Source organism: Rhinolophus sinicus, linkage group LG05 (assembly GCF_036562045.2).
Source record: "Rhinolophus sinicus isolate RSC01 linkage group LG05, ASM3656204v1, whole genome shotgun sequence".
Taxonomy (NCBI): domain Eukaryota; kingdom Metazoa; phylum Chordata; class Mammalia; order Chiroptera; family Rhinolophidae; genus Rhinolophus; species Rhinolophus sinicus.
Genome location: NC_133755.1, coordinates 50134763 through 50153967, shown reverse-complemented (window position 1 = coordinate 50153967; position 19205 = coordinate 50134763). Strand labels below are relative to the sequence as shown.

Below are 19205 nucleotides of genomic sequence, written 5' to 3'. Positions count from 1 at the left end.
AATATACCCATAGTCAAAAAGGGGGGTATGAATTGATCTGAGAAAATAAAATAATTTAATAGGAAATATACAAGTTTTTTATTCTCTTAGTTTCCAGTTTTCTACTTTAATTTTTTAATGATAGGTAGTATATAGTATCAAATAGCAAATTATGAATCGCATGGTTAAAGAAAGCCATTCATCTAATGTGCCTGTGAACCCTATAAGTGGTTAAGTAATTCATGTGAATAGCTGCCTTCACCATGCTTAATATTTAAAAGCTTAAAACTTTGGACTGGGAGGCAATTTCTATACAATATATACATACATATTTAAGAAGTTACTGATTTGCATGTTTTGTAAAATTAAGCCTCATTTGCTAGTACATGATAAATTTTATAGAATAAAAGGTGAATTTGTGTTAAAGGTTTATTTTAATGAAGATGAAACATGAAAATGAGTTGTGTATAAAATTCTCATTTGATATCCAGAGGAGAGTTTGCAAACCTAAACTTCTGATTGTTTCTGATTTCAGAGATGCCCGAGTGGTAAAAGACATGGCAACAGGAAAGTCTAAGGGATATGGCTTTGTCTCCTTTTTCAACAAATGGGTGAGCTCAATACATAGTGCATGTGCAGTGCTTCAAGAATAAAGAATAAAAATACTCATTTTGTTTTGTTAATCTTTTCTTTCATCTGCCACTTGTTCATTTAACTGGTAATTAACACTCTGGCTAAAGGATATGTTCTTTCTCCTGTTTGGTTATTTATTCAACTTTTATTTAGCACCTCTGCATGCAAAGTACTGTTAAAATGTTTTCAGACTAGGGAAAGTAGAGATGTTTAAATTATCAGCCAAAGATGGATATTGAAAATCTCGTTTATATATTTAATTCATTATCTCCCTGTTTTATACTCCCATGATAATTTAAAGTAGCTAATAAAATGCTCCAATGGGTGGGGACTTTTTTAAAAAATTGTCTATTAATGTATTTGAAAATGTCTCATCATTTCTTTATTCAACAAATATTTTTTGAACACCAATTTGCATGGTCTTGAGATTTCTGGGTTTTGCCGAAAAAAGGAATGACTGCAGTTTGTCAAAAGAGAGGTGAGAGTAGGGTATATAAAGAAGAAAAAGGCTCATATTTCATGTGACAGGTGGATAAAATCTTTGACGTGTCCCCCATACTGTGTAATACTGTGCCGTTGTTTTTAAAAAGAGAATGAGGAAGTTCTGTAAGTGCAGAGTGCGGTTTATGGAAAGATTTCCATGGTATATTGTTAGATGAAAAAGTTCAGTTGTGTGAAAGGGAAGGGAGCATACATTTGGGTGACATGTGCGTGCATGTATGTTTTCTTTTGCTCATAAAAAAGAAACTTGTTGCAGGGTTTCCTGTTTGGGGGTAGGTAACGAGAGTTAAGCCGATGGAAGATAGAGTCGGAAGCTTCTCACTGTATTACTTGAAGTTTGAACCTTGTAAATATATTACAAATTCAAAAATTAACTTTTTTAGTGTCATAACTCAAGGTTCAAAACAGTTAAATACAGAGATATCACATTTCCAAAAATATAAGGGTGAATGGTGGGAGAATTTACATTCACTAATCTTGGAGTATACACTAAGGTTTCATTAACCTTGGATTTTATTGTATTGCCTCTATGTTATGACTATGGTTTGCCAATGATAAGTATGGAAATACTGTACTTTTTGTATAAGAGTGCCTTAGAATGAGCCGTTAAAAGTATTTGATGGTATAAAATGTATTTTAGAAAGGCTTTTCATAATTTAGTAAAAGAAATATTTGAAATAGATATTATTTCTTGATGGCTTCAGGTCAAATGCATGAGCATCTGTTACTGTGCCAGTTTCTTCTGGGTTTTTAAAAAATACGTCTGTTTGCAGTTAGGCCAAGTAGTGTCAAACTGTCTTGTTTTTTCTAGTTCCTGTATCTACATTAGAACTAATGTCTGGTTATTCCTCACCATGAACTCTTACTATCCAGATATGTGCCATAACAGCTTGCAACCATTTGGCCCAAAATTGACTTTCCAAATAAAAAAAATCTGTCCTAAAAGTATTTACATGGTTTACAAGTTCAGACAAAAGAATGTAGAATGTAATTGTATCTCAGCTGTTTGTACAGTAACATTGTGACTTGTGATCAGGTTATTTAAATGTTGTGCAGTATAGCCATCATCTTCCTCTCAAGAAGTGAAATTGTCTTCCAAGAAAATAGAAAAACCTGTGAAGAAAGGGGGTAAGCCTAAAATGTCAGGAAAAACCTACATATTAAAAGAAAAGTTAGAAATAATAAAGAATATTGAGAAATGAAAAGATAAAAGCTCTGCCACATAAGAGTCCCATCTACCAATTACATTTTTTTCTGTGAGATGAGAAAAAAAAAATTGTGAGAGTATAGTTGGTTATGAAAGCTTTACTGTTATCCACAGTATAATATTTAGGAAAGGTAGGAAACTATACAATGGGCTGGTAGCCACAACTATTGTGAGTTCCTTGGAGGGTTGATATATACTGTGTTTCCTCGAATATAAGACCTAGCCGGACAATCAGCTCTAATGCATCTTTTGGAACAAAAAATAATATAAGACCCGGTCTTATTTTACTGTAATATAAGATCGGGTCTTGTATTAATTTTTGCTCCAAAAGACGCATTAGAGCTGATTGTCCGGCTAGGTCATATTTTGGGGGAAACACAGTAGGATTTTAGTGTTTTGTGCTATTTGGGGAAATAGGTTGGGGGCTTTGGGTGGGCTAGGAATTTATTTTTTCCATTTGAGATTATGGACTATAGGTCTCTGCTGTATAAAAATCACTATCAAATCCATATTTAGTATGGAATAACGTCAGATCGCAGAGAATATCTGTGGCCTCTGGAGTTAGCTGGAGATAAATTTGAATCCTGACAACAATCGAATGCTGATAGGTTTGACTTTGAGTGATTTAATCTTCCCAAGTTTACATTTCAGCTTCTATAAAATTTGCGATATGTGATTGGTAGGCACTCTGGTTGTTGTGAAGTGCCACAGCCCTGATTGCAATTACGGCCACTCTGTTTACCTATCTACCTGTGTTGTGCGTGCTAGGCAAACCCCAACACTGGTAGAATACAGCTTTTCTATCTACTCCGAAGTAACTGAATGTTGTTAGAGAAAAACTGAGTCAGCCGGGTCACTTCTAATTTAACACATGTTAGATGAGTACATGGTGGTTATCTTTGCAAACCTATGTTTCTCTAGGAAGTCTGATGTCCCATTCTTTGATAACTATTTCATGCCCCCTCCTATCTCCTCAAATAGTCTCACTCTTTTTTCCATCCTCACCTGAGCTGTCAACCTTATGCTTCACTGAGAAAACTTACACAGGAATTCCCTCAGCCTTCAACCACCAAACCTACCTAAAATTCATCCACCCTCCCCTTCGTCCTGTTATAGTGGAGGAAAGATCCTGTAAAAGGCCAAATCACTTATAGTTGGGATCCCACCTCGCTTGCCTTTTCAAGGACTTTGACCTTGTGCTTGTTTTTTTTTCCTATTACAACTTTATTGAGATATAGCTCATGTATCATAAAATCCAGTCACTTTAGGTATATACTGGGGTTTTTTAAAGAATATTCACAAACTTATTTAACTGTCACATACCACAATCTTAGTACATTTTCATCACCCCAAAAGGAAGCCATGTGCTCCTTAGCACTTACTATCTTTTCCTTCTACACCTTCTCCCCTCCCAGGCCTGAGCAACTATTAATCTACTTTTGTCTATATAGGTTTCCCTGTTCCAAACATTTTTCTATGAATGGACTTGTATAATATGTGCAATACTTGTTCTTTTGTCTTGTGTTAGCAATCTTTCCCTCTCCACTGGCTCATTTCTATCAACTGAAAAAGTATATTCTCATATCTCTTAATCAAAATCACACTTTCCTACCCATATCCCTTTCCTACCTATATCTCCATTTCTCTGCTATAATTCAGAATCAAGCTTCTCAAAAGCGTTGTTTGCCTATGCTTCAACTTCATCTCCCATTCACAACCGTACACACACACACACACACACACACACACACAGCATAAAAAGTTTTTTCTTTCGTTGTGAGCAAATACTGTATTTTGTCATGTATAATGTGCACCCTCGTTTTTGGCCCAAACTTTCAGGGGGAAAAAATCTTTCGTTTTAATTTTTTGATTCAAATTTTTATTTGTTTACATTTAGGTACTTGAGGTTTGTATTATAAAGGAATTTTAGCATTTACTTTTTAACATACTATGGTAGAAGAAATTTTATGTAACAAATAATTACAAAAACAAGAACAGATACAAAATACAAGAAGTTTTATGTACCGGTAACAAATTTACGATATTTACGCATTACAGAAGGCCAAGAACTGTTCCTGGTTGCAAAGTTCCTTCGTCACAAATTCAATAAAACCGATTATTGTATTCCAGGGTATTATTTTGCATATGGATATCGTTATTGATTTCTAGAGTCACACCTTCAACTCATAAGCATAAATAAAAGAATTAAAAACTTTCATATAGATAGAGAATTAGTACTGCCCATGTATAATTCACATCCTATCTTTTCCTCACAAATTTGGGCAAAAAAGGTGCACATTATACACGGCAAAATACAGTAGTTGCATTTGTTTCCTAGGGCTGCTATATCAGAGTACCATAAATTGAATGGCTTAAAGCAGGGATGTCCAAACTTTTTTCAACGGTTTTCACCAAGGGCCATATGCAGTAAAATACACAGCCGGGCCACTCACTCAAGGTGAAGTACGTATTGCCTCACCTGGTTTATTTAAGTAAACTAAATATATTTTTGGAATTTGCTGCGGGCCAATTAACAATGGATCGTGGGCTGCAGTTTGGACACCCCTGGCTTAAAGCAACAAAATTTATTCTCTCTTCAAAGTTCTTGAAGATAGAACTTCAAAATCAAAGTGTCATCATGGCCATGCTCCCTCTGAAGGCTGTATGGAAGACTTATTCCTTCCCTCTTCTTAGGTTGCCAGCAATTTTTGGTATTATTGCCTTTTAAAAGGCTGCATCACTCCAGTCTCTTGCCTTTGTCTTCACATGGTCCTCTTCCCTCTGTGTGTATCCACGTCGGCCTCTCCTCTTCTTCTAAGAGGCCCACCCTAATCCAGTATGACCTAATCTTAAGTAATACATCTGCAAAGATCCTATTTCCAAGTAAGGTCACATTCACAGTTATATGGGTGGGGGGTTAGTTGGAACTTTGTATCAATTTAAGGGATACAGTTCAACCCACAACAGTGTTTAAACTTCTCATGGAGTTCAAACTGGTTAGTGTGGCAAACAATGTTTGTTTCTTTTAAACAATACTGTAGCCCTCCCTTATCTATGGCTTCACTTTCCTTGGTTTCAGTTACCCATGGTCAACAGTGGTCCAAAAATATTAAATGGAAAATTCCAGAAATAAACAATTCATAAATTTTAAACTGCACACCATTCTTAGTACTGTGATGAAATCTCACTCTGTCCCACCTAGGAGGTGAATCATCCCTTTGTCCTGTGTATCCACACTGTGTACACTACCTGCCCATTAGTCACTTACCCTGTTTCCCCAAAAATAAGACCTAGCTGGACAATCAGCTCTAATGCGTCATTTGGAGCAAAAATTAATATAAGACCCCGTATTGTATTGTATTATATTATACCCATTCTTATATTATATAAGACTGGGTCTTATATTAAAATAAAACCGGGTCTTATATTAATTTTTGCTCCTAAAGACGCATTAGAGCTGATTGTCCGGCTAGGTCTTATTTTCGGGGAAACAGGGTAGTAGCTGTCTCGGTTGTCAGATCAACTGTAGTGGTACCTCAGTGCTTGTATTTAAGTCACCCTTATTTTACTTAATGGCCCCAAAGCACAAGAGTAGTGATGCTGGCAACTCGGATATGCCAAAGAAAAGCCATAAAGTGCTTTCTTTAAGTGAAAAGGTTAAGTACAGTACAGAGATATTTTGAGAGAGAGACCACATTCACATGACTTTTATTATGGTATATTGTTATAATTGTTCTATTTCATAAGTTATTGATAATCTCTTACTGTTTCTAATTTATAAATTAAACTTGATCACAGGTATGCATAGGAAAAAACATAGTATGCATAGTGTTTGGTACTAGCCGTGTTTTCAGGCATCAACTGGAGGTCCTGGAACATACTCCCCATGGATAAAGGGGAACTGCTGTATGCATTTCCTTTTTATATGTCTCAAGAATGGCTTTTATTTAGCCTTGAATTTGCCTGTTCCTTTGTGCTAGGTTAAGCCCACATTTGACACAGGCAAACCAAACCAGCACCCCATTTACTTTTCAGTTCATTCCAAGTTTGCTTTTATGCTCTACCAACTGTCTATCACTGTCTACAACACTACTCTTTTCAAGTTCACCTCTTGACTTTTCCTTCCTTGGCTCTGTGACAGTACACTTTTGTGGATTTCTTCCTTCGTCACTGGCTGCTCCTTCTTAGTTACCTTACCTGGCACCTTTTCCTTTACCCAATTTTCAGATTTTGCCTTTTTTTCAGGGCTCTGTCCCAGGATGTTTTTCTTTTCACTCTCTAATCTTTCTTCATAACTCTAATTTTATATTTCTAGTACAGTTTACTTCTTTGTGCTCCACACTTATAAATAAATGGTCGTCATTTAGATAGATGTCTTATAGAATCTCAAACTTAATACCTTAAATGGAGCTCTTCGTTTCTTCCTCAAACTTGTTCTGCCCCTCCCTCCCAGGATTCTTATTTCAGTCAATGCTAGTACTGTCCTCCCTACTGCCCGAGCAGGAATCTAGGAGTTATCTTTGATTCCTCTCCTTTTGCTTACTATGCACCCCCCACCCCTAATTCTGTCGACTTCCTTTAGATTCCATTCACTGCTACTGTACTAGTCCTGACCACTAACAGTTTTTAAATCTGGATATTATTAATCTATTAGTCTCATAAAGTGTCTTTTTCTTTTTACTACCCATTTCCCTAAACCGTGCTCCTCCCAGCACTAAGAATGGCCTTCTTAAAACATAAATCTGATCATGATGATTTCTTACTTAAAATCTTTCAGGTTCTTCTTCTTACACCCTTCCTTTTTGCTCACTAGATTCCACTGAAACTTAGTTGTCTTTCACATTCTTCTTTCAGATGCAGACTAATCTCTTTGCTGCCTTAACACACTTTACAATGCTTTTCACTCTCCCGCAGCTTTCTTCCCTGTGTTTTGACTTGGCTAGTTTCTATTCCTCTCAATTTCAGTTTAAATGTCATTTCAGCAAGACATTCCCTAATCATGCTATCTAAAGTGAATCCCCACATCCATAATTTCTATTTCTATCTCAGCCTTTTATTTCTCTCAGGGCATGTACTACAATTTGTAATTATTTGTCCCCCCAAAAGAATGTAAGTTCTGGCAACAGAGACCATGTCTGCCTCATTCACCAACATATGCCTAGCGCTTAACCTGCTGCCTAGAACATGATAGCTATTCAATATTTACTTGTTGGATGAAATGAGAAACAAAAGACTGTCATTAACAAGCTTGTTGGATTGTATAAAGTGAGATTTTCATCCATAGTAGTCTTGAGTTGTTGCATGAACTTTGGCTGCTTCAGAAGGGCTTTTGGGCTCTGGACTCAGACAATTAACATTGTCTGATACCCAAATAAAAGATCATTTAAAAGCACCATTGAATTTTAGGTGAGCTATTATATATTGTGTATTTCATAAAGCATGTTCATTCAAAAAATATTTGTGAAAAGCAATGATGAGTTTTCTCTACTGCTAACAGTTGTTTAAACATCAACTAATAATGGCTTCTTTGTCATTTCTACTGTTGTACCGAACAGGATGCAGAAAACGCCATTCAACAGATGGGTGGCCAGTGGCTTGGTGGAAGACAAATCAGAACTAACTGGGCAACCCGAAAGCCTCCAGCTCCAAAGAGTACATATGAGTGTAGGTGTATTGGAGAAGAAAAGGAAATGTGGAATTTTGGAGAAAAATACACTAGATTTTAAATGTTAGAGCTGTTCCCGGAGACTTGTTGCAGAAATAGATGAGAAGCAAATCAAGACTACTGTTCAAAAATGTACTTAGTTTTCATTTTTGTAATTATAAATAATAAATGGTACTGTCTCTAATGTCAAGTCTCCTATTAAATAGAAAATACCAAGTAATTTTTTAGACATTCTTGGGAGAGGTTTAATCTTCAGTCAAATGTAATATGTGTTATATAAGCATTTTGGTCAATGTTACCGTTACAGTAGTGTAGTTAATGCTGCATTTCTCTTTCTGAACATTTTATTTAATGAATTAAAATTATAAAACTTTCCATCCCCAGCAAACACCAAACAACTATCATATGATGAGGTTGTAAATCAGTCTAGTCCAAGCAACTGTACTGTCTACTGTGGAGGGGTCACTTCTGGGCTAACAGGTATGGCAGCTTTACCTCTGTGGCATCTGGAGATTAATTTTTTTAAACTGAAAAGCTTAATATTTGTAGAATTTTAATATGACTTATTGGGGTTTGTTTTTATTCTTTTCTAACAGAACAGCTAATGCGTCAGACTTTTTCGCCATTTGGACAAATAATGGAAATTCGAGTCTTTCCAGATAAAGGATATTCATTTGTTCGGTAGGGATGGTTTTTTTAATTTGCTGCTGTTTTTTGAATAGCTCCCTCCTTCCAACACAAAACCAATAAAACATCTTCTATTAAAAGAAGTTTCTCCAGAATTCCAAGATCTAACAAAAAAAGAAAATATGCCGTTTTATTAATTCTTTTATATGAACTGCCTGTTTTATAAATAGGTTTTATTCATAAGTATTTCAAACAATTTATATTGGTGTTCTTAATATTGTTTTCCATAGGTTCAATTCCCATGAAAGTGCAGCACATGCAATTGTTTCTGTTAATGGAACTACCATTGAAGGTCATGTTGTGAAATGCTATTGGGGCAAAGAAACTCTTGATATGATAAATCCCGTGCAACAGGTGAGAGGGTTCTTGACTTTGCGAAGTAATTGCTAGGCTAATACTAATAATAAGGTTATTTTAAAATGAAATTGCTTATAATCCTTGTTAATAACTTTCTAGTTCCTACTAAAGCGATAGTATAGAAGGGCTCTTCCTACATGTATTATAGTTCCAGCTTGGTGGGTCATGGATTTTAGTGGTGGCATGGTGAATGTGACTGCCTCAGTTGACTGACACACAATGGATTTTAAAATGCTCTCACAAACCTTACTAAATTTTTTCTTAATACTTGGTAGATTTATTCACATACTATTTGGAGAACTCACAAGTATGGTTGACTCAGTTGAAACAAAAATAAAGCTATATTTATGTTTAGGGCCTTGGGATTTTCTTCCAGATTTTGCTGCTTTTGTTTTTCCAGGCAGCTTTAGTGGTTAACTGGATCCCACAAAGATTTCTATGAGGAACCTGTAAATAGAGCACCAAGATAGGAGTAAGAAAATCCTAAACTGTAATAAGTTTCATAAGTAAACTGAGTATAGGAATAAATAATCTTTATATCTTCCTTATCTAAAGGAAACAGTCATGTGGATAGTTTACAAAACACTTATTATGCTGAGTGTAGTATTTATACTAGGGCATTACCTACTGCCTTACAAAGAATATGCCATTCAGGACATCACATAGAGTTACAGCAATATAACCCAATTTTTTTTTTAGCAGTCACTTTCTAAATTCTTATCCTTTTTAATTGTAATGATGCCCTATGTGTTATGGCTATGTATTTGTGGTATATTAAGACATATAACTTCAAATAGTAATTACCTGTTACAATTTTACTTAATAGCAGAATCAAATTGGATATCCACAAGCTTATGGCCAGTGGGGCCAGTGGTATGGAAATGCACAACAAATTGGCCAGTATATGCCTAACGGTTGGCAAGTACCTGCATATGGAATGTATGGCCAGGCATGGAACCAACAGGGATTTAAGTAAGCATATTTGCTCTTTTTCTTTATTATTAGCCCTTGAAAATGTCAAGAACTTAGGAAGAGATTTTAAGTAATTAGTAGGTAATGTGGCCCTGTTTCTAAAGCACAGCTGTAGCCTTTGAAAGACTTCGTTAAAAAAAAAAAAGACTTAGTTTTAAATTTATAATTTTAAGTGTATCTCTTCAAAAATTTGCCTAGAAATATATTGCCTTGAGGTATATAACCAGCATTATAATAATTTTGGTAATGAAGCAACTAATATTTAAGTAAGAAAATAAGAGCTTAATAGTTGTTAAGCTTTTTATATGACTAATGGTCAATTGGCGTTCTTGAATAGTTATTTTGTTGTTAGTGTTATATTCATTCTGCTTTTTTCTGTGCAAAAAGGTTTATTCATACATTGTTACGTGGAAGTTTTTTATATACTCTGAATTATGCAGTTTTACTTAAATTTTTGAAAAACAAATGAAATTAAAATACTTTGCAGTTTTTATTTTAAAAGAATCTTTAAAAAAAGACTTGTATTTATAATGTTGAAAAAATTTGAGCTTACATATACTAATAATTGTTTAATTTCTTCATTGAATAATATAACTGCTAGTCTTCATCATGCCAAATGGACAAGTTTATTTCCAGTGGCTTATTCAACATATGTCCAACACAGATGGACAGTATTCTTTCCTGAGATGAAAGATGAGTTTTTTTCCTGAGGTCAAAGAGTATAAATGTTTATAGGTTAAGGGTATTTTCTTAGCTATAATTAAACTAACAAAATTAAACTGCACAAATTAAACCTATGAGGATGCTTGTTTTTTTAAGAGAAATAAGTTTGCCTTTCCTCAGCAAAACAATTGATCTTATATTTGGGCTTAATGAAAAGTATATTTCCCCTGTACATGTTGTTTGTTCTTGGCAGTACATTTTATTTTAATCAGTGGAATTCACCTCTCCTCTGCTTCTTTCACATTTTCTACCAGTCAGACACAATCTTCTGCACCGTGGATGGGACCAAATTATGGAGTGCAGCCTCCTCCAGGACAGAATGGCAGCATGTTGCCTAATCAGCCTGCAGGGTATCGAGTGGCAGGGTATGAAACCCAGTGAAAAAGGACTCCAGAATCTAAAGCCAGTGGCTTGAGGCTACAGGGAGTATAGTAAAGCCGTTGTTTACTTAAAAGATTTATCAAATCAGTCAGTGCAAATGTCAGATACAATGTATTTATTTAAAAGATTCATTTTTTTAATCATGAAATTACTTATCCACGTTGTTCTAAAAAGAAACAAGATGCTGGATGTCTGCCAATTTTTGCCTTCATTACCTTTTTTGATAAAGTTTCTCAGATCCTTGTTTCAAATACAAATGCAGGGATTGCTGCCACTTTTTTAAAATTAAGAGGCAGAAAATTGCACAATGTCGAACTTTTTTTCACTAAAGTAGTGTGCAGGTCTAGTTTGCATTCCTAATATGATTTCAAACATGTAATATAAAGGTGTAACAAAAACAAAAAACCAAAACTGTGCAGAGTCTAGAAGTTCTTTGTAATCTTCAGCTTGTGCACAATTGTTTTAGGGGTTTTTTTAAAGGTATTGTTTGAACTATCCCATCTCCACTGTTTTCCCATTGGGGGTTTTTAAATATAAATTATTAGTTTACATCATTTTTGTATCTACATTTTTTCACAAATTTGTCTTGCCTTATTAAAGTTCTGTAAAATATACTTAAATGGGAAAAATGATGCTCAGATTGAAAACTTTTCTCAGATGGATTGATAATTGCATTCATCTTGTGTTTTATATGAGAAGGTGCCTCAAGAATTCTCTGTTGACTTTGTTTAAAAGGATTTTTATCTTCTGTGATAAATTTTGCGGTGTGCCAGGAAATACAAAAACAAAAACTTGTTACTAAAGAAAATCTCAGAAATGTGATAAGTTCTTATGAACCCGTGCTAATTTCATGTGTCAACTTCTACATTTACATGTATTATTTCATTATGTAAAGTGTTTTAGCAATTTAATATTTTGCACAGTTAGCAAACTTTGTATGTCATTTCCTTCTTAAAGGTATCATGCAGAGTTGACAGGAGATTTAGAAGGTTTTAAGTTTGCATGTGAATATCAAATACACACTTTGGTAGTCTTTGAATACAGTCATCTGCTCTTGTTTTTCAAGAATTTTGAGACAAAGTTGTATGTAAAGGAATATATTAATTTGCCATTTTCTAGTTTATTTACTCAAAAAGAGTAAATCAACTAAATTTTAATATGTACAAAGGATAGCTGTGAAACTGTAGAATATCCTTATGTCAGGCTTGGGGTTCATTGTGAACTCCAAAATTAGCCTGAAGGACCAGCCGGGCAAAGCATTTTTTAAATATTCAGAGGCCAAAAGATAAATACACAAAAAATCCTTAAAATCCTACCTCCTTAAACAGCCTTCAAAGAGGAGAATCCTCAGTGCAATCATTATTTTGGGGTTTTTTTTTTGTTGTTTTTTTTTTGGTACCTATTTCCCTGGAGTTCCCAATTTTATTATTTTGGGATGGCTCCAAGCATTAAGAGGCTTAACCTTTGATGGCATTGTTCTAGTTTTGAAATTTCTAGTACATTTCAGTGTCTCTTAGAAGAGTTACGAGAGATTTTGTTTTGTTTTCAGTGAAAGTCACAAACTCCCTTCTTCCTTGACTCACAAATGGGAAGGGTCCCTAGTATACACATTTGGATGGTCGGTTGTTTTTAAGACCTTCAGAGAGCTCCTACCATTTTATTTAGAAAGAGAAAAGGCCTGTGAAATCTTGGAGTTTCCTGGCCTGTATCTTCCAAGTAGGAGCAAATGACTCTAAACTGGTCTCTAAGCCAATACTCTTGTAAACCAGAGCCCAGGAAAGACAACACATAAGTAAACAATTCTCTGGAGCTCTATTCTATGCAGTTGTACTGATGTTTCATTAAGTCACTGTGTATTTTTAAATGTTGCTACATTAAAAGTTGTTTTATGGAAGATGAGTAAATTTTTTAACTACTTGGAAATTTTATTTCCTTGTTAACCTCTACAGATCAGGGCATGCAACCAAAAGCAGCTTCAATGAAATACTCAAAAAAAGAATAAAATACCAGGAAGCTATGTTTAGATTCTAGTAGCTTATGTTTCTATTTTAGGACCCTCATTTTCGTCTGATTCAGAAATATTTTATTTACTATACATCTGTGGATTGCAGGGTAAGTTATTTCGGCATAAATAATTTAAACAAAAGTATAGTTTTTTTTTTCATTTTGACTATCTCAAATAATAACACTTTTTATTAGCCAGTATATTTTCTTGCACAAATCCGAAAATGTACATTGACTACTTTTTGAAAAGAAAGTGGTATTTATTATTCATGATGAAAAGGTTACTACTGAACAAATTCATATTTCAGGAGCATTGCTAACTTTGATTTAAATTTTACTCTTAGTATTAAAACAGATCATTTAAAGATTTTTTGGTCTAAACATACTGGCATTGGTATCAGGTAAGGAAATTAAAAGTTTTTTAAATGGTTTCATTATCTGCGATATGCATTCAGATTTTATTTTAAAATACATCTGGTACTGTAAAGAACCTGAAGTGATTCACACTTACTGGGTCATTAATCCAGTATTCTTTGCCCTGACTGTTTGGATATTAAAGTTCCTTTATCTTTTCTATAACCTGTGGGATCTTCTTGCAGTGATTATTGTGTGAGAGATTTTTTGTTTTGTTTTGTTTTTTGGTCTAGCCATTTTGTTCCATTCATTCAGATATTTGTTAGATTTTTAAAAATCTTATCCCAGAAATCATGATTTGCATTGGGTTACTGTTTGATACCACAAAGAATTAGAATTCTCTAGATTTAACGCTTTATGACCAGGATCTCATTTTCCTTGTTGGTATTATCTTCCTATTGAAAATGAGAGTCACATCATGGTTTTCATTCTTCTGTTTTGTCCCTGTGCTTGCTCATCTTCCTTTATGTATGTGTGTCAGAGTTCTGTTACATTGAAGAAGGTAGTTGATAGGACTGGATTGCATATACAAAGAGGTTTACTAAGTGCCATAGGGTGCTCTTGAAGTCACAGTTGAATGGGAAAAATAAAATGTGTTTATAGGAAATCAAAAGGAAGCCCTTCCTTTCAATGAAAGAGTGATGGTTTCTAAGAACAAAATCATTATTTTTTTTTTGGGGGGGGAGGTTATTACATTTTCTCCAGTCACAGCATTTTATTGCTGTGTTTAAAACTTGAAGAATATATCTCCAAAACAACAAATGTTAATTTAAGAGCCTTAATAAAGCGTACATGAATGTCTCAATTGAATAGGATTTTACCTTATGGCCTCTAAAGTTGAAGGCTGAAATTATTCTGATAGTAGTTCAACTAAAAAAGGAAAAAGTGAATGTCTGACTCAGGTTACTAGGCCTCGGGTGAGATGCTGTACAGAAAATAGAGATTAAGCACAAGTTTACATACTGGATAAATGAAGTTCCCAGCTCCTTGTTCAGCTCTACAATACAAATAGCCACAGTTAAACACACCAGGCAGGACATGGAGGATCCTTCTGTGAAAAACTAAACTCTGGAGAAAAGGCAGGTGCTGACATTTGAGGGTCTCCAACAAAAAGCCAACTGGCCACCCTTCCCATGTACACAAATCTTCCAAACAGGTTTTTAGTGCTTCACTTTTAAATAAAGACAGCCAAAGATCACCAGAAATTGAGAAAAATTTTGATTGTGAAAGGTAGATCTAAACAAAAAGCAATTCCCAAGAATTAGAAAACTTCTAAGAACTGAGATAAAACACTGTATTCAAGAAATTAGAACAGGATACTAGTAAAATTTTAGTCCTAAAATAGGAATAAATTCAATGAAAATATTAAAAGACAAATGTTCTAGAACAGAAATCAGAAGTAAAGGAGGGGAAAATAAATATGGGTCAATTTGGGAGGTTTAATATATAACCAATAGGAGTTCCAAGAAAAGAACTGAGAAAACGGGAGTGGGTGGGACTTATTAGGTAATAAATTTTCCCTAATGGTTCTTATGATTGAAAAAAGGCTATTATTAGCATAATAACTATAAAAGACCCATATGAAGGCATACCACCATGCAATTTTAGGACACCAGCCATAAAGAGAATATTGTAAAATTTACCAGGTAGCCAAAGGGTTAAGGATAATACTCAACAAAAACATTGGAAACCAGGGACCAATGGGGTACTGTCTTCAAAAGTTTGAATGAATTCTCTCTCCAATTATACTGTCATGGCAACAACAAAACTGGCATTTTTAGACATACAAGTTCTTAATCTTCCCGTTCACTGATTCTCATCTACTGGATTCACTCCATCAAAACAAGAATGTAAATCAAGAAAAAATATGATGTAGTGTCTAGAAACAGGATCCAACAGGAGTAAAATAAAAGGAGGTCCCAGGATAACACCTGTGAAGTGACTTGGTACCCAGTCCAAACTGATGTTCAGAAGTCTAGACTCTTATCTGACAAGTTGGGCTATGCAGATAAATTGTATAGTATGGAGGATGTGAGAAGACTTAAATACTGGAACAACATCCAGCAAAAGAAAAGAAAATTGTCAGGAAAAACACAAAGGAAACCTTCCCTTCCTGAGCCAAGTACATATATTAAGATAATATTTCAGAAGCTTTCCTGAATTGTAAATATTTGTACTATTCCACTGCTTTGGCTTTCTTTGGCAACTCCAATTGTATGTTGGATCTTGTCTGCCTACCATTTGTTCTTAATTCTTTTTATCTTTTTTGCTTTTCTCATGTCTAGTCTCTGTTCCTGAATGTGCTTCTTGTGGTATCCAGACTCGTTTATGTTCCTTTTAATTTAGTCTTCATTCTGAAATGCTTTTGTCTTTTTGTTTCCTAAGTGCTACCAATTTCTATTTTACTTGATGGACATCTCTTCCCTGAATTCTTGTATTTTTTAGCTGCATATGCTTCATTAGATTTTTTTAAATTCACATCGGAATGTCGATATATTAGTTTCAGCTGCTTTGTGGGAACATTTTTCTTGCGATTTTTCTCCTGAGAAACTAGGTAAGTTTTGTTACTCTTTCCTACTTTTAATTAGAATATCTTTGTATAAATGCTGTGCTATTCCTTTCTATTCATATTTGAAACAGTTGAACTTTGCTAGACCAAGTACCAGCAGTAGAGTGAAATGACCCTGTCTAGGTTTTTCATCTCTGTCCTGTGGCTACAACAAACTATCTCTGAAAGTGTAGCCATGGGTCCTGTCTTGGGATGTGATCTTATTTAGAAGGGTCCTGTGCTATCTCTGAGCTCCCCTGGTTCCTTCATCTGCTACATTAAGGGATCTAATTCCTACCTTTCAAGGGGATCCCCAAACTTGCTTTCTGTATGCATCTGGAGGACACACACACACCCCCAGGCACTTCATATACTTCCCTTCCATTCCCATCTTTCACACTTGTTCAGTCCTCACAGTAGAACCCATTCGAAGTTTGACTCTCAGAGTGAATATTTACTGGTGGTTTCTGAAATCTGCCACCACCAGCCCCTCCTCACTACCCGTTCTTAACCCACCGCCCTCTATTGGCCTCAATACCACAGTTCCCCTCAGTGTGGAATTTGTAAGTTTTTCTCTGCCTCCCTAGTTTCATGTAAGATACTGTTTATGGGGGTCTCTGGTTTACAGAAGGAAAGATCCAGAACTAAGGTGCTAACAATTTTCTACCAGAATCAGAAGCACAACAGAATCTTTTAAACATAAAAATCTGATTATGACCCCCTGCTTGAAAGTTTTTGTTTGCTGCAAATTGGATTTAGGAGGTAATCTAAAATCTTTTAAAGTGTAATCTGTACTTCACCAACTTCACAGCAAGCACTTCTCCACTCTCCCAATAAGCCTTCTACTCCACATTCATCTTTCAGTTTCCTGAATAAGGAAACACTTTATGTCAGGGTCCAGTCGGGAGATAGAGACCAACACTAAAATTTGAAAAGGGAAATTTTAATGTAAGTTGTTAAATAGTAATTAGGGTGGTTAACTACTAAAAGGGATAAAACAAGGACTCAAAGGGATCCAGAAGTTGCAGGTACACAAAAAGCAGCTACTTTTTAGAGTGGGTTTGGGGGGGGGCTGCCTGAGATTATGACCTCTTCAAAGAGGGCTCGATTAGCAGAGGACTGCAGCCTGGTGAAGAAGCAGGCCAGAGGGCGTGGGCCGGAGCTGCTCTCTAGGAAAGGGCCAACCCCTGGGGAAACAGTTCCCAGATAGAGTACTAAAAGCAATCCCAAATACTGCATGGAATACACTAAATTACTCAGTTTTTAAACTCCAGTTTAACTGGGTGTCCTGTATTTTATCTGTCACGTCCTAGAGAGAGTTGCAGGCAGATGTAGGTGGGGAGAGTGGCCTATGGGGCAGGGAGGGCAGGTCTTGAGGACCACTGAGGAGAGCACCCCTGGGCCTTCCATGCACTGACCCACTAGCTCCTGCCTTGAAGAAAAGCGTAAGAATCCATAAGGGCAGTGCCTTCCCATCACTGTCACCTTGCATTGTTCCCCCTAGTGCCCTCTATTGACAATGCCTAACATTGAGCCAACGGGCAAAGGTGGATAGGGGACTGCTATCGCAGGGCCTTGCCACATAAACGCTTTTGCCTGCTCTTTGTCTTCAATGCTCTGCTTAAATGTCATTTCCTCCAAAAGGCCTTCCTTTCTCTACCGGCAATCTAAATCAGTAGCCTCTCAAACTATCTTACTTTTCCTTTATAGCATTTGTCTTAATGTGTGATATCTTTAAAACCTGTGTTCCCCACTAAACTAAAGGCTGGTGACTATTTTCTTCAATGCTGTATATATCCAGTACGTGGCAAATAATAGGTGCTCAATTCATGTTTGTTGAATCGTTACCTCAAACAACGTGGTTTTGACCAAATGGATTTCTACCATGTGCTGATAATACCGTACTACTGGCTAGAGTACTGGGTGTGAGGTGAAGAGCTAAAACTAAAGGACCAAATCAGGACAGGGCCAATTCTTTATACCATGTCAAGCAACTTGAACTTTTTTTATCCTAAAGGTCCTAGGGAGCCATTGATCTAATTTGTGTTTAGCCAAGATGTCTCCCGGGTTCCTGGTTTGAGCAATTGGATGGATTGGGGGGGGGGGGGGGCTAATTACTGGGGTGGGAAAAGGAAGAGGAGCAGTTTATAAGGATGAGTAAGGATAGACGCTGTTCAGAGGGCAGGAGATGAGAACTGATAGTAAGTTCCATCATTCAAAATGTGGAGCTTGGACATGTATGACATTCAGGTAGAAATAGCCAGTAGGTAATGATTGGGAATTTAGAAGGGAGATCCAGGCTGGATATAGAGATGGGACTCATCAGCATTTAGGTGACAGTTAACCCATGGAGTGGAAATCACTCAGAGAGAGAGTAGAGTGAGAGGAGTGGGAGCACCAGTGTTTAAGGGGGCAGAGACAAGCTTGCAAAGGAGAATAAGAGCTGCTTGACAGGTAGGAGAAATACAGAGGGTCTGTGCTGTTGCAGAAATCAAGGAGGAAATAATTCAACAAAACAAGTAGTCAAGAGTGTCAAATACTGCAGAGAGGAAAAACTACAAGAAGTTCTGGAGAAAAAAGTCCACTGGATTGAGCAATAAAGAAGTAACTGGTGGCTTTAAAGTGAGCATTTTCAGTGAAGTGGGAGCAGAATGTGGACTGCAACAGGTTAAGGAGTGGGCGGTGAAGACAGTTAACTAGTGAGGACCGCCTTCCCAGTTCATTAAGTCTCAACACAACAAACTATGAATAAATCACCAAAGTAAATGACCACCCAAAAAAAACCCCACAATTCAACCATTCTGAAATACAAAAAGCATTTCACCATATATAGAAAAAAAATGGAACTACAGTAAAGAATGCATGTGTATACTGTTTCTCTAGGATACTTAGAAACTGAACAATGGGTTGAAGAAATATGAATTGTCAAAATTGTAAGACATGTTGTCAAATTACCCTCTTAAAAAGCTGTACCATTTACACACCAACCCGTAATGTCAGAACACTCATTTTCCCCACCTTTACCAATGCTGATTGTCATTGAGCTTTTATTTTTGCCAATCTGATGCCTGTAAAATTATCTCTTTAATTGTATTTCCCTGATTGCAAGTAAAGTTATTCATTTTTTCCCATAA

At 35.9% G+C, this 19205-nt stretch overlaps 1 protein-coding gene across 21 annotated transcripts in view; it reads left to right on the top strand.

Annotated features, from left to right (window-relative positions):
• TIA1 (TIA1 cytotoxic granule associated RNA binding protein) overlaps nucleotides 1–19205 on the top strand; it is a 40273-nt gene extending 21068 nt beyond the window's left edge. For 14 of the 21 annotated variants that reach the window (XM_074332125.1, XM_074332126.1, XM_019718613.2 and 11 more), the window contains 7 exons: nucleotides 515–590; nucleotides 7876–7984; nucleotides 8370–8465; nucleotides 8582–8666; nucleotides 8903–9026; nucleotides 9856–10001; nucleotides 10979–19205. In XM_074332125.1, coding sequence (XP_074188226.1) covers nucleotides 515–590; nucleotides 7876–7984; nucleotides 8370–8465; nucleotides 8582–8666; nucleotides 8903–9026; nucleotides 9856–10001; nucleotides 10979–11105 — 763 coding nt within the window. In that variant the 3' untranslated portion in view covers nucleotides 11106–19205. Of the gene's footprint in view, nucleotides 1–514; nucleotides 591–7875; nucleotides 8118–8369; nucleotides 8466–8581; nucleotides 8667–8902; nucleotides 9027–9855; nucleotides 10002–10978 lie in introns of those variants that run through there. The other 7 variants (XM_074332121.1, XM_074332124.1, XM_019718621.2 and 4 more) reach the window with 5 other exon arrangements.